General features: G+C 38.0%; 1 protein-coding gene and 1 pseudogene across 1 annotated transcript; one reads left to right on the top strand and one right to left on the bottom strand.

Annotated features, from left to right (window-relative positions):
* LOC140516776 (probable E3 ubiquitin-protein ligase TRIML1) overlaps positions 1-15,718 on the bottom strand; it is a 237,614-nt pseudogene that overhangs the window by 80,915 nt on the left and 140,981 nt on the right.
* Positions 1,405-2,349, top strand: LOC140516524 (olfactory receptor 8J2-like). The gene has a single exon (XM_072627482.1). The coding sequence runs from the start codon at positions 1,405-1,407 to the stop codon at positions 2,347-2,349; it is 945 nt and encodes a 314-aa protein (XP_072483583.1).

A 15,718-nucleotide genomic window follows, 5' to 3' on the forward strand; every position in this document is an offset into this window, starting at 1 on the left:
TTTGGTACAAGAGAGAACATTCTATAATATGATTATACTTATCTCAGACTAGGTCCAGGTGATCTTCTAAGAGAAGAAAAGGACCGTGTAAAAAGGACAGGAAAAAATGAGAACTATTTCATCTGTTTAGGGATTTGGGTTACAGAGGGAGGATGACCATTTCCATCCTTCCAAGCATGAAGTACAATGATTATGAGATAAGAGGACTAGTCCCCACGAGACAGAATTTCACAACTAAGAAGGCAATTGTAATGAGTCAGAGGAATAATATTAGAAGTATTGAGAAATGATGGGACACTTCTGTATCATAAGAAAAGAGAAATTAGGAATTTTCAGCTTTGTTTTGGCTTGATGAGGACATTTTGCTTGGGTCTCAAATATTTTCCTGAATTTCTGGTGATACATCAATGTCATATCCTGCTGCTTCTGTGGGATACCCATCATAATATTAAGTATGAATTTACTGAAATTCCTACGTTTGTCCCCCATGGCAATTCTTGTTTTGACAAATGGCACCAATAGAGCTTAAAATTATGATTGGTCTCCTCAGAAGGGAGAGAATTGTCAGTCAGTTGGTCAATATAGTCGTTAAGAGCCAGTTATTAGTCAAGACATTTTCTAATTGCCCAATATAAATAGATAGGTAGGTAGGTAGATAGATAGATAGATAGATAGATAGATAGATAGATAGATAGACAGACAGATAGATAGACAGATAGATATGCTCAAATGAGGGCGACAACGTGAAAGCCAGTATATACCACAAGGCATAGAAAGGATAAATAGTAGATTATAAACAGAGAATAGGTACAGAAATTAAGGGGGATTGGGAAAAACTTTCTGTAGTATTTCTGTACAATTTAAGTGCTGTGTCTCAGAAGTATTTACTTACCAGTTCCTATTTCCTTAGCACACTTCTATGTGTGACAGATAGCAAGGAAAATGTGAACTTTCAGTCTATAAAGTTATTTTTTTCTTAACTCAATGATCAGAGAATTAAATATGACAAACACCTTACATTATTTTCTCATCTAGCTAGCTGTGTTGGTAGAGAGGCTGTGCTCAAAATGAACTTTTAAATTTAATCTTCATCATTAACTTCTTCCTCTATCCTCAAATCTAGATATTCTACAGCAAAATAATGCTTTTTGCTAATTTCAAGGTTTAAATTCTCACATTGAAATTTTAACCATCAGCTCTTTGGAACCCCTCTCAATAGTTCAGGTATCAGGTAAACTATCTCACCAAATCTAAGACAGGTTTCTGCAGACAATTAATAAAACAAAAATAAAACTTAATCCCAAGATATTGTGGCTTCCTTGAGATACAAGTTCTATAAAAACCATCCTTGGCGTTCTAAACGATTTTTCCATTTATTCCCATAGCAGGTGAAATCCATCAGAAATGGCATCAGGAAATCTCTCCCATGTGACCACATTCATTCTCATTGGAGTCTCAGAACGTCCAGAGCTTCAAGTGCCACTCTTCTTCATCTTCGTAGTAAACTATGCAGTGACAGTGACTGGAAATGTGGGAATCATCACACTCACTAGTATAGATTCTCAACTTCAAACTCCTATGTATTTTTTCCTTAGACACTTGGCTATCATCAACCTTGGTAATTCAACTGTCATTGCTCCCCAGATGCTGGTCAATTTCTTGTTAGAGAAGAAAACCATTTCCTACTATGGATGTGCAACTCAGCATGGAGGCTTCCTAGTCTTCATTGTGGCTGAGATTTTCATGTTGGCTGTCATGGCCTATGACCGCTATGTGGCTATTTGTAATCCTCTATTATACATGGTTGTGGTGTCACGGAAGATTTGCATCCTACTTGTTGTCCTTACATACATTTATAGCTTCTCAACAGCACTGACAGTCACCTCTTGTGTTTTCTCTATGTCCTACTGTTCCAATGTCATTAATCATTTTTATTGTGATAATGTGCCTTTATTAGCTTTATCTTGCTCTTGTATCAATATGCCAGAAACAGTAGTCTATATCTCTTCAGCTACTAATCTCTTCTTTTCCATGAAAATTGTCCTAGTGTCCTACTTCCGCATCATCTTGGCCATCCTGAGGATACGCTCAGCGGAAGGGAGACAGAAAGCCTTTTCCACCTGTGCTTCCCACATGATGGCTGTCACTGTTTTCTATGGGACACTTCTTTTCATGTACCTGCAGCCCCAGTCAAACCATTCCTTAAATACTGACAAAATGGCTTCAGTGTTTTACACACTAGTGATCCCTATGCTGAATCCTATGATCTATAGCCTGAGGAACAAAGATGTGAAGGAGGCTGCGAGGAGAGTCTTCATCAAGCCTTTCAAAACTTTTAAAAGCATGTAATTTGACAAATATTGAGTAAATCTAGATGTTCACAATTCTAGACTGGAGTTGCAAGAGTGTGATGGGGACAAACCGTAAGCTGCCCAGAATGAAAGGCAACCAAGCAGAGATACATTAATTAAACAGAAAGAAAATAAGCTATATAATGTATTAGGACAGAAATGAAAGCAGAAATCTAGTAGCCCATGAGTAAGAATAGTCGAGTCTAGAAAAGAGACAGTATGAAAGCAAGTTAGGAGGGGAAAAATAAGCTTGAGAGAATAATCACAAAATAGTCAAGAATGAAGGAAAATCAGATCCTATATGGAAACCAGAGGATGCTGTACTGAGAAGCTCATCTTCTTAATCTCTTGGGGATCCTTTTACATCCTACTGATTATGGATAGTGATAGGATTGTGCAGCATTGCAGGCAGAGGAAAAGGGGCTATAAATGCATTTTATCAGAGGACCTGAGTTTCAGAAATCTGTTTAAAACCACGTGATTATTTATTTTTATTTTTTGAATGTTCTAATGATACTCTAGATTCATTTAAACACCCCAGTGGTATGATCTAAAATGTAAACGTCATTTTGCAGTACTTTAGTTAGTCAATAAATATTTACTAATCACCTACTATGTGATAGACACTGTTATTAAATTTGGGGACAAAAGAAAAGCAAAAGACGGTTACTGTTGTCAATAAACTCGTAGTCTAATGGGAGAAGCAACTGGCAAATTAGGTAAAAGCAGAATATACATAGAATGTTTTGACGATAATCAATACAGAGATGATTCTAGCTCTAAAGGAGACCAGGAAGTAATTTTCAGTGGAAGTAAGACTTTAGCTATGATATGAAGGCAGCAGAAGGTGGAGATGAGGAAGGAGACAATTCCTGACTTTGGAACAACTTGTGTGAACATGTCCAGAGTTGGGAGATGGAATGTCTGACTTGAATAACATTGAAGAAGTAAGTGTCAGAAGACTGCAGGATATATGGTTGAGAGTTAAGGAATAAGAAGACTGCAGAGGTAGAAGACAAAAGGTTACATAAACTTTTGAATGCCATACTGAGCATCTAGATTTGATTTTGGATGTTATCGAGAGAAACCAGAACAGGAGTGACGAACAAACTTGTGATCACTTTGGTACCTGACTGAATGTTGATTGGAGACAAAAGATATTTGTGCCAAGTAGACCAATCAGCAAGTTATTGCAATAGTTCAAGGGTTACAGCTTGAGATCATTGACTACTGTAGTGGTAATACCAGAGGAGAGAGGGGCAAGAAACCATGCCATCACTTCTTATGATATGACATGAGCTTTTTTTTCAGTTTTCTTTGTGCTCTACAAAATTCTTTCAAATAGGTAATACCGGATTGAATTGAATACGGGATTGAAGGATTCTATTCACTTTAAAATTGAATATCTATATGTATATCTCCATGTGCTTATTAACACATTCATATATTTATAAGGAAAGAATGTGTCTTTCTTCTCTTCTACCACTGGTGCACTCATGTATAGAAATTATTTTTATATATTTATTCCTGAAATATCAAGAGAATTAGAGAAAGACCCCCAGGCTGCAGGTTGGGACCTCGGGGACATATTTAGTGGAGGACCAGGATGTTAGTCATACAGACTAGGTGGGAAGAAATAAATAGGAAGATTGTCATGTACAGTGTTGAAGGTAAGAACCATATTAATTGAATCAAAAGTCCATATGAACTCTATTCTCTATATTTGAATCACAGTACATTGGTATACCAAAAGAATTAAATGACTCTGTGTGTGTGTATGTGTGTATGTGTGTGTACACACACACGTATACAAATATTTATTTAAGGCTATATATTTATATCTCTATCTAGCTATATGTATATTTATCTATCTACATATCTATATTGAACTGATTGCCAACGCTGGTCAGTTGTTCTGTATAGTTTCCATGCATGAGTGTACCAGTGTTAGAGGAGAAAAGGACTTATCAGTATATTCATTTATTACAAAGATGAGTTTATATATAAACATCTTTAAAAGGGAAGTAACATAAGTAATTGAACTTCAAGCATTTATCATGTAATACATCCCTTATCATAAACCAATAGAAAAGTAAATATTTTCTAATATGTGTATCTATTCACTTTTGTCTTTTCATTCAGTGGCTAAAAATAAAAGAAGGACTTCTTTCTCTCCACAAGAGAGTATATAAAATGCTCCTACAATTTTTCACCATGTATTTGAGTAAGCAAATATTGTCATTTGTCTTAATTTCAATAGAATAGAGAAATAAATTTGATCCAGATTTGAATAGTGTTTCACTTCTGTTCAGCCAAATTTTCTCAAACTGTACAAATAAAAAAACCCAGTGTGAACATTGCATTCATTGATTTCATTATATTATGTTGACATCTTCCAGGTTGGAACTTATATCATTCAATATTGTTTATATTCAACAAAATTCATAAATGTAATGTCTTATAAATCAAAGTAAAAATCTGAAATATTGCTGGATTATTATAATTCTCATAGAATGTGATTATCAAAAACATTGATAATCATTTTGTAATTAGAGTTTATACTTTTAGATAGTTTTTATCAGTATGGGACAATACAATATTATATTTCAATCATTATTTTGAAATTTTGGAAGGAAACTTTATAATTAAGGTTATTCTAAACAGCTATTAAATATACATATTTATTATTATAATTAGAATACCAAATTACCCTGGGTCTTTGTAATAACTTTTGGCATTATTATTCAAATATATTCGTGTTTAGTAGCACTTTTATTTATCAGAGAAAAATGGGAAATATTGCTATAACAGACAGCACAACCAGAGATCATCTAGTTATTTGACATACATAACATGACATTTGTCATCTCTATGTCTCTGCAATGCGTATGCCCCGTAGATTAATTTTACTTTTCCCTCATCTCTGCACATCAAATTTCTTTTTTTTAATAATTTATTTAACTTTTAACATTCATTTTCACAAAATTTTGGGTTCCAAATTTTCTCCCCTTTTGTCCCCTCCCCCCACACCCAAACACCGAGCATTCTAATTACCCCTATCACCAATCTGCCCTCTCTTCTATCATCCCTCCCTTACCTTGTCCCCATCCTCTCCTCTGTCCTGTAGGGCAAAATAACTTTCTATACCCCTTTACCTGTATTTCTTCTTTCCTAGTAGCAAGAACAGTACTCAACAGTAGTTCCTAAAACTTTGAGTTGCAACTTCTCTTCTTTCCTCCCTCCCCACCCACTCCCTTTGGAAGGCAAGCAATTCCATATAGCCCATATCTGTGTAGTTTTGCAAATAACTTCCATAGTAGTCGTGTTGTGTAAGACTAACTATAATTCCCTCCATCCTATCCTGCCCCCCATTGCTTCTATTCTCTCTTTTGATCCTGTCCCTCCCCAAGAGTGTTGACTTCAAATTGCTCCCTCCTCTCATTGCCCTCCCTTCCATCCTCCCCCCCACCCTACTTATATCCTTCTCCCCCACTTTCCTGTATTGTAAGATAGGTTTTCATACCAAAATGAGTGTGCATTTTATTCCCTCCTTTAGTGGAATGTGATGAGAGTAAACTTCATGTTTTTCTCTCACCCCACTTCTTTTTCCCTCCACTGAAAAGTCTTTTGCTTGCCTCTTTTATGAGAGATAATTTGCCCCATTCCATTTCTCCCTTTCTCCTCCCAATATATTTCTCTCTCACTGCTTAATCTCATTTTTTTAAGATATGATCCCATCCTATTCAGTTCACTCTGTGCTCTCTGTCTCTGTGTGTGTGTGTGCGTGTGTGTGGGATTATTCTCACCCACTACCAAGATACTGAAAAGTTTCAAGAGTTACAAATATTTTCTTTCCATGTAGGAATGTAAACAGTTCAACTTTAGTAAGTCCCTTGTGACTTCTCTTGGCTGTTTACCTTTTCATGCTTCTCTTCATTCTTCTGTTTGAAAGTCGAATTTTCTTTTCAGCTCTGGTCTTTTCATCAAGAATGCTTGAAAGTCCCCAATTTCATTGAAAGACCATTTTTTCCCTTGAAGTATTCTACTCAGTTTTGCTGGGTAGGTGATTCTTGGTTTTAGTTCTAGTTCCTTTGACTTCTGTAATATCATATTCCACGCCCTTCATTCCCTGAATGTAGAAGCTGCTAGGTCTTGTGTTATCCTGATTGTATTTCCACAATACTTGAATTGTTTCTTTCTAGCTACTTGCAATATTTTCTCCTTGACGTGGGAACTCTGGAATTTGGCCACAATGTTCCTAGGAGTTTCTCTTTTTGGATCTCTTTCAGGTGGTGATCTGTGGATTCCTTGGATACTTATTTTGCCCTCTGGTTCTAGAATATTAGGGTAGTTTTCCTTGATAATTTCATGAAAGATGATGTCTAGGCTCTTTTTTTGATTATGGCTTTCAGGTAGTCCTATAATTTTTAAATTGGCTCTCCTGGATCTCTTTTCCAGGTCAGTTGTTTTTCCAATGAGATATTTCACATTATCTTCCATTTTTTCATTCTTTTGTTTTTGTTTTGTGATTTCTTGGTTTCTCATAAAGTCATTAGCCTCCATCTGTTCCATTCTAGTTTTGAAAGAACTATTTTCTTCAGTGAGGTTTTGAACCTCCTTTTCCATTTGGTTAATTCTTCTTTTTAAAGCATTCTTCTCCTCATTGGCTTTTTGAACCTCTTTTGCCAATTGAGTTAGTTTATTTTTCAAGGTGCTATTTTCTTCAGCATTTTTTGGGTCTCCTTTAGTAAGGTGTTGATCTGCTTTTCATGCTTTTCTTTCATGTCTCTCATTTCTCTTCCCAGTTTTTCCTCCACCTCTCTAACTTGACTTTGAAAATCCTTTTTGAGCTCTTCCATGCCCTGAGCCCATTGAATATTTATTTTGGATGTTTGGGATACAGAAGCCTTGACTTCTGTGTCTTTCCCTGATGGTAAACATTGTTCTTCCTCAATCAGAAAAGAAGGGAGGAATTATCTGTTCACCCAGAAAGTAACGTTCTATAGTCTTATTTTTTTTTTTTGCCTTTTCTGAGCATTTTCCCAGGCAGTGACTTGACTTCTGACTTTTCTTTCCACCCCCACCTTGCCTTCAGATCTGCCCAGCCAGCACTTGGGGTCTGAGATTCAAATGCTGCTTCCCACCCTCAGGGCTTTGGGCAGGGGCAGGGCTGCTATTCAGTGTGAGATTAAGTTCAGGTGCTCAGGTTGGGGCAGGGCCGTCTCACGGGACTCACTTCCCTCACGGGGTTTATGCAGAGACCTTCAATAATAGATCTGGGCTCCTGCCTGCTTGGGGAGCCCTGGTCTGCTACTGCTTTTGCTGCTGCCTCCCGAGGGGTCCTGAATTATGGAGACACCCCACTCCCCTTTCAGCAAGCCAAGTAGACTCTCTCACTCACCCCTGGCGCCTGTGGGTGGAGGGACCTGCCCGGTTCCTAGAGATTCCATCCCCAATGCCTGCCCTGACCTGCTCCCCTTGGCGCTGCTCGGCCAAGGCAGGGCTGGGCTCTGCTCCGGGTCTGGTGCGCGATGGACCTTTCGCATAAGGTTTTCTGGGCTCTCTGGAACAGCAATCTCATCAGCTCCGTTGTTCTGTGGCTTCTGCTGCTCCAGAATTTGTTGGGAGTTCTTCTTTACAGATGTTTAATGGGCAGTGGGTTTTGGAGCTAGCATGTGTGTGTCTTTGTACTCCGCCATCTTGGCTCCTCCCACATCAAATTTCTTATGCCCCTGAGGACACAGCTCAAGCTAAGCCTTCTATTTAACCCTTTTACTGATACCCCAAGCTGCCAGTGGCTTCCCTAACAAAACCATATTGCATTTGTCATATATTTAAGTTGTGTATTCTTTTATGTATCAATCTTTTCCACTTGTGGATTATCTCCAATTGATCTTGTATGTATCTGGTTGGCACAGAGATGCTTACATGACGTCTCCCTTATTAGACTCAGCTCTTTGAGTATAGGAACTCTGCCTTTGACCTTTCTTTGTCTCCCTTGTGCTTAGTACGGTGATTGTACGTCACTTATTGACTAATAACCATATATTGTCCACGATAAAAGAATTTAAGTTTCAAGTCAGAGTCTATTTCCTTTTTGTCTTTGTGTCCAAAATAAGAGAGTCCTTGACACACAGGAAATGCTTAATAATTAGTTATAGATGGACTGACCATTTATATTCTTCATGGATCTCATATTTTATTGCTATAGATTTTTATAGATGGGAAACCTCCCTACCAGTGCTGAGTAAGGCTGTTCTTCAATTTGCTTTTTTAGAGAATTGTCTGAGTACTGAAAGGTTGGTAACCTACCCCCTGTCATTGAGCCAAGAGATGTAAACATGGGAACTTAAACTGAAGTCCTGAAACTGACACTGGCTTTCTATTCACTCCACAAAATTCTATTCTACTGTACTCAACAAGATGGTATCAGTGTGTAGACTGCTGAGCTTGTAATCAGAATGGCCTTAGTTAAAATCCTGCTTCAATCACATTCTACATGGAGGACTCAGGGTTGGCCACTTAACTTTCCAATGACTCAGGTCATTCATGTGTAATGTAAAGATAATAACAGCACCTATTTCCAAGTACTGTTTTGAGTCTCAAGCAAATCAAGTATCTGTCGTAATTACAAGGATAGGTGATAGATAGACAGACAGACAGACAGATAGATAGATAGATAGATAGATAGATAGATAGATAGATAGATAGTATTTTGCAAAGAATAAATCTGCACCTGTCTTAAAAGGATCAGAATAACCAATAATTTCGTTTCCAGGTTGACTGTGGGATGATAAAATTTAAAGCCACAGTTACTCAAGAAGACATCCTACTAAGGCAGCCATCTGTCTAGTTGCATTTGAAAAGCTAGAATCCATCCAAAGCATCAAAGTTAATTGAGACATATTGTGAAGAATCACCAAGCATTTATTACGCATTAATTATTTATTAAATAAGTACCTATGAATTGCTATGTCCCAGGTAATATATGTATACAACACACACATATGTACATCTACTTTATATACACGTATGTATATAAACATTTAAGTATCTCTATGTGTGTGACATATCTATTTCCTGTAGGGATAAGAACAGTCCTTACAAAGCCTCTAAGAGTCAGGACACTCCAGCTTATAGAATAGAAATAAAAACTGCATCTGTAATGTTTATGGCAATGGAGGACACTAAATTCTACCTACTGAGTCCTTCATATGGAAACATGATCACATGTATCAGTGTAACTTTGTGTGAGATAAGAATTATTAATCAGTACATGAAATGGCCAAAAATGGTAGGTAGTTGCATTGACTACCAATTCTCCTGGAAACTTCTCTGATTACAGTAGGCAATTCATTAATCCTCCTCAGTGCTTTAGAGATAAGGTCTCAGGGGACTGAGAAACTCATAAATTCTCTCTGTGGCAGCTGACTAGGGATAAAATGAGCAAGACACAGCAACATCTCCATTGTAGGTGAGCAGATGACGTTGTCCTTTGTTTATGATCATTTATAATCATTGTGCCCTTTAACTAAAAGCAATCCTGCAGAACTCTAGCTTTGTGCCCTGGCATCACAGGAGATCGGCTCAAACAAATCTGATCAGCTTGATCATATGTGTTAGAATTTGGGAAATTAGGATTTTTTAGAAATACAAATAGTATAGCAGGTTCTGAAACAATATGAATGTTCAAACTGGAAGACTTTAGCACTATTCTCTCGCTGTTATTGAATAGCACTTTTTTGGAAGCTGTGTGTTAATGTCTCTTTTTTATTTATTTTTAACACAGTTTATAACAGATAAAGCAATTCAAACTTTTGGTCAGGTGATACATCTTTTTAAACCATTTACAATATGGACCACAAAAGAATTCTTTTAAAACATTAACCTACTGAGACACAGATAATATTTATGTTGCCAACTTCACAAGCTCTTGACCTAACTGTCTCCACAGGATTACTTAGAATTAAAGGACCCTAACTTAATGTTGTTGGTCTAAAGTCCTATGCCTAATAGCTTAATTTTAGACAACTTTGGATGTTTCCCCACCCATAATCTAAAAGTGAATAAATCTGGTATTAAGTTTACAAACCTTTTGGCTATAGGAAATTGTCACCAATAGTAAGGACATTGCAAGGATACAATATCTCCCCAACTTCATGTCAACCCCAGGCAGGATTAGATTAATCACTTGCATTCAGTCAGGCTTAAAGTCTGACAGATGTCAGTGGGGAAATTGAGTCAGGAGAATCCCACCTCAGCCCATGCTGAACAGCTGCTCTCCCACCCTTCCCTTGAGATCATCTATGTAGTTCATAGCAGCATCTCATCAGCTTACTGGTATCATGTATCCGAGGCTCAGATGGCCTTTCTTGCTACCCATACCTGGAGTTAGAATCAGAAGAACATTCACTTAATAGTCCCATAGCATCTAAAAATGGCAGGTTCCAATAATCAGGTTTCAAATATGATTATAGTTTCACTTTGGTTAAGGAACATCTTTTGAGGCAAGTCTTAAGTGGCTTACATGTCTTTCTATACATGTTCTAGTTCGTGATTAAATGGCAATCATAAAATTTAATTTACCATTAAAACCTTGACTTTTCCGTCAATGCCAAATTTTACCCGAAGTTACCTTCCTCTTGGATATTTAGACTGAAATTCTTTTCTCCAAACTAAAGATGTCATTGATTTACTCTCAGTAATTAATTCAGTCTATTATTTTAATACTAATTGCTTTTACCTCACTTTGTAACATGTCCAGTTCCCCCACCATCACTCCCCTCCCCCTGCATCCTAATACCTTGCATTCTGATTACTCCATCCCTCAATGTACCCTCCCCTCCATCACTTCCCACCTCTGTCCTATCCCCATCTTTTCTCTTTTCTTGCAGGGCAAGATCAATTTCCATACCCCTATCCCTGTAGTTCTTATTTCCTGATTATATGCAATAAAAATTCTCAACATTCGTTTCTAATACTTTGAATTCCAACTTCTCTCCCTCTCCCCCCCTCCCCAGCCCCACTGAGAAGGGAAGGAATTCAATACAGACGAAATATGTGTTGTTTTGCAAAACACTTCCATAGTAATCATGTCGTGTAATACTAATTATATTGCCCTCAGACCAACCCTATCCCCCCTTATATTTCCCCCTTGCAATTCACCTTATCCCTTCTCGAAAGTGTTTATTCTTAGTGACTCCCTTCTCCCATTTGCTCCCCACTTCTAACATTCCTCTCGCGCCACTTGTCACCTCCTCTTCTATTTTCCTGTGGTGTATATAAATTTTCATATCAATTTTAGTGAGCATGTTATTCCCTCCTTCAGCCACACGTGGGGAGAGTAGCTTTATTTCCCCCCTCCCCTTCTCCCTTATCTCCACCACTGAATAAGATTTTTCTTATCTCTTTTATGAGTTATAGCCTGCCCCATTCTATTACTCCCTTTCTCTTTCCGGAATTTTCCTCCTTCACCCCTTAATTTTTATTTTATTTTATTTTTCTTTGTGTGTGTGTATGTGGATATCATCTCTTCTTATGTAACACACCCTGTACTCTCTATCTATCTATATGTGTGTGTGTGTGTGTGTGTGTGTGTGTATGCACAATCTCTCCAACTACCCAAATACTGAGAAAAGATTCAAGAGTTAAAAATACTTTCTTTCCGTGTAGTAATGTAAACAGTTCAGCTTTAGAGAGTCTTTTACAACTTTTCTTTTCTCTTTACCTTTTCATGCTTCTCTTGATTCTTGTCTTGGGAAGTCAAAGTTTTAAATACAGATCTCATCTTTTACTCAACATGAAATCTTCAAATTCAACTATATCACTTAATGACCATTTGTTCCCTTGAAGTATTATATTCAAATTTGCTGGGTAGATGATTCTTGGCTTCAATCCCAGTTCCTTTGACTTCTGAAATATCCCACTCTGTGCCCTTCGACTCCTTAATGTTGAAGCTGCCAGACCCTGTGTTATCCTGATTGTATTTCCACAGTACTCAAATTGTTTCTTTCTAGCTCCTTGCAGTATTTTCTCCTTGATCTGTGAACCCTGAAATTTGGCCACAATATTCCTAGGAGTTTCTATGTTCGGGTTTCTTGCAGGATGTGAAGGATGAATTCTTTCAATATTCATTTTGCCCTCTGATTCTATAACATCAGGGCAGTTTTCCTGGATAATTTCATGGAAGATAATGTCTAGGCTCTTTTTTTGATCATGGCTTTCAGGTAGTCCAATAATTTTTAAATTATTTTTCCTGGATCTATTTTCCAGGTCAGTTGCTTTTCCAATGAATTCTTTCACCTCATCTTCTATTTTTTTTTTTTTCAGATTTTTGGTTTTGTTTCCTAACTTCTTGGTTTAGCTCATAGACATTCATTTCCCTGGACTCAATTCTCTCTTTCAACGAATTATTTTGTTCAGTGAGCTTTTGAACCTTCTCCTCCATTTGGCTAATTCTGCTTTTTAAAACCTCCTTCTCCTCGTTGACTTTTTGGACCTCTTTTTCCAACTGAGTTAGTCTCTTTCTAAAGCTGTTGATTTCCTCTGCATTTTTTTGGTTTTCCTTTAGTAAGTTGCTTACTTGTTTTTTAAGGTCTTCTATTGCCTGTGCCAAGATTAAGTCCCCTTTGGAGGAAGAGGCCTTGACTTCCTCTGATGGTATGCCTTGTTCTTCCTTACCCGAAAGCATGGGGGGAGACACCTGTTCCCCAAGAAAGTAACCTTCTATGGCCTTATTTTTTTCCCTTCTCTGGGCATTTTCCCAAGCCATTTACCTGATCTCTGAGTTTCCTCTTCACAACCACCTTGCCTCCAGTTCCACCCAGCCAGGGCTTGGGGGCTGAGATTCAAATGCTGCTCCCAAGCCTTAGGGGCTTTCGGCAGGTGTGGGATTACTATTCAGTGTGAGACTAAGTTCAGCTGTTCAGGTGGGAGCAGGGCCGCCACACTGGGCTTAGTTCCCTCCGGGGGCTTACTCAGAGACCTACAATAATGGATCTGGGCTCCTGCCTGCTTTGGGAGGCCCTGTCTGCTGCTGACTCCCGAGAGGGCCTGAGTTATAAGGACATCCCCGCTCCCCTCTCAGGCAGCCGAAAAGACCTTGTCACTGACCTTTGGCGTCTGTGGGTTGAGGGACCTGCGCTGCTGCTGAAGACTCTGTTCCTGAAGCCTGCTGAGATCTGCTCCCCTTGGTGCTGCGTAGCCAAGGCAGGGCTGGGCTCTCCTCTGGGTCTGGTGCTCGGCAGACCTTTCCTGCAGGTTTTTCAGGTCTCTCTGGAACGGATATCTTGTCCACTCTATTGTTCTGTGACTTCTGCTGCTCTAGAATTTGTTGAGAGTTCTTCTTTACAGGTGTTTTATAGGCTGTGGAGTAAGAGCTAAGCCTCTGTGTATCTTTCTACTCCCCCATCTTGGCTCCTCCCCACCACCTCTGGTAATGTCCCTTTAAGGAAAATTCAATGATACAGTGTGATCTCCTACCTCGTCATCCTGAGGTTCCAAGTGATAACCTTCTTTGGTCAGTCTTGCCTTCAACCTTCATGTCAGTCTTCTAAGTAATCTAAGGAACAAATTACTGAACTAATTGGTTTCACCAGATTGTCACTGAATGGTATAGTAGTAATGACCATGAAAAGAACACCCAGTTAATAGCAAGGGAAAGAGAATCAGTTTTTGTGAGTCCAGTCTTATTTTGATGTCTGAACAGCTGTGATGCATGGTAAATCTGTGCTAACAATAACAATGCCATTGCTAACTTGCACACATATGCATGATGTCTTAATATCTACAAGGCTCTGTCTCTACATCAACTTATTTGCTACTTGCAACCACATTGTAAGACTGGTGATATAATTATTCTCTTTTTATATATGAAAAAATACTGAGCTTCTGAGAAGTTAAGTGATTTCTTAATATTCACACATTTGGCAAGAGTCAAAAGTGGAATTAGAACACAGGACTTCCTGATGCAGGGCAAAAAATCTATTTACTACAACATGTTGCCTCACATTACCGAGGTTGCTACAGTACCCTCCCTGAAATGAGGAAGTCCCAGACACTTCCCACTTCCAGGTAGTTGCCAGACATGTGATTCTGGCCAACTTAAACCTTCTGGTTATCCTAATTGCTGGCCTATTAACAGCACTGAGTTGTTCTAAGAATCAGATGACAGCATATTAGAGCACTTGCCACACCTTAAAGTACGTTCTAATTGTAAACTTTCAGATTTACCATTAAAATGACATCCATCCAATTGAAATACTGGAATAGAGGGTTAAGAGAATCTTTAGAATTCTAAGTCAAATGGAAAAATCTTTCTAAAACATGTACATCAAAGTGAAAATCATGAGGATTGCAGGTTTAACTTTGAGTTTGGAGGCAGTTTTTCTAGGCATTTGATACCAAAATTCCAGTTCTGTCCCACTGCAAACACTGTAGTAGTTGGTTCAGCATTTTAAGCTGGTGACCCTTGGATTTACTGGGTACTCTTAACACTGATATTGGGATTCTTTGGGCATGCCTAAGATTGTAAAAAGTACTGAGGTGATCTGAGGTCTCATCGACCAAGGTGCAGATAAGACAAGTCATTTCTTACTTAAAGGTCACAAATGAACAACCTAAGGACATTTCTGAAATTTTCCACTTGACCTTGCTAGGCATTCTGGTTTCTACTCTCCTCCCTTAAATTAAAACAAGTCACATCATTTTTTTCTGAAAATGATCCAATTTCTTCAATTTCTTGAAGTGATTACAACAAAGTAGAGTTGTTTCCATGACATATGAAGTACCTTGGCAGAACATATTATCTACAAATAGGTAGGTGTTGTCTACTCAGGAGAGGAGGAAAATGAAAAACAGGTTATAATCTCTCTTACTGATGTAGACAAAAGGGAAAGGAAGGGTAAAGGAATCCCTTCTTCTCAAATCCAGTTATTTTTATTTTCTTTTCATTCTAAGACTGATTTTAATGTATTATTTAATGTGTTATTATCTTTCAAGTTGCCTTTTCCTCTAATGTCTTCTCAAAGGATTCATACTATATTTCATAACACTAAGACCCTGGAGTTAGTTCCTTCCCACCTTGGTATGTGTAGAGACTGCTGGTTTCCCAGGATATCCTATTATCAGATGAATTGACTAACAGGGAAATATCTCTCTTGCTTATGTAATATATTCAAACTAAAAATTTTCCTTTGGGTCAACTCTGATTTTAATGCAGCATATGTGGCAATCAAGAATAAAAAAAAAACTACAAACACCTGGAGGGATTTTTAAGCTTATTTTCACCTTCACTGGGAATTTTTTAAAAAGAAATTATCTAATTAAAAATCTTAGCTGTTTTGTGGAAATTATATATGAGTGTATGG

Source organism: Notamacropus eugenii, chromosome Y, assembly GCF_028372415.1.
Source record: "Notamacropus eugenii isolate mMacEug1 chromosome Y, mMacEug1.pri_v2, whole genome shotgun sequence".
Taxonomy (NCBI): domain Eukaryota; kingdom Metazoa; phylum Chordata; class Mammalia; order Diprotodontia; family Macropodidae; genus Notamacropus; species Notamacropus eugenii.

What these genes read in the sequence shown, in the direction of transcription:
- LOC140516524 (XM_072627482.1), top strand. Translation starts at nt 1,405, where the DNA reads ATGGCATCAGGAAATCTCTCCCATGTGACCACATTCATTCTCATTGGA.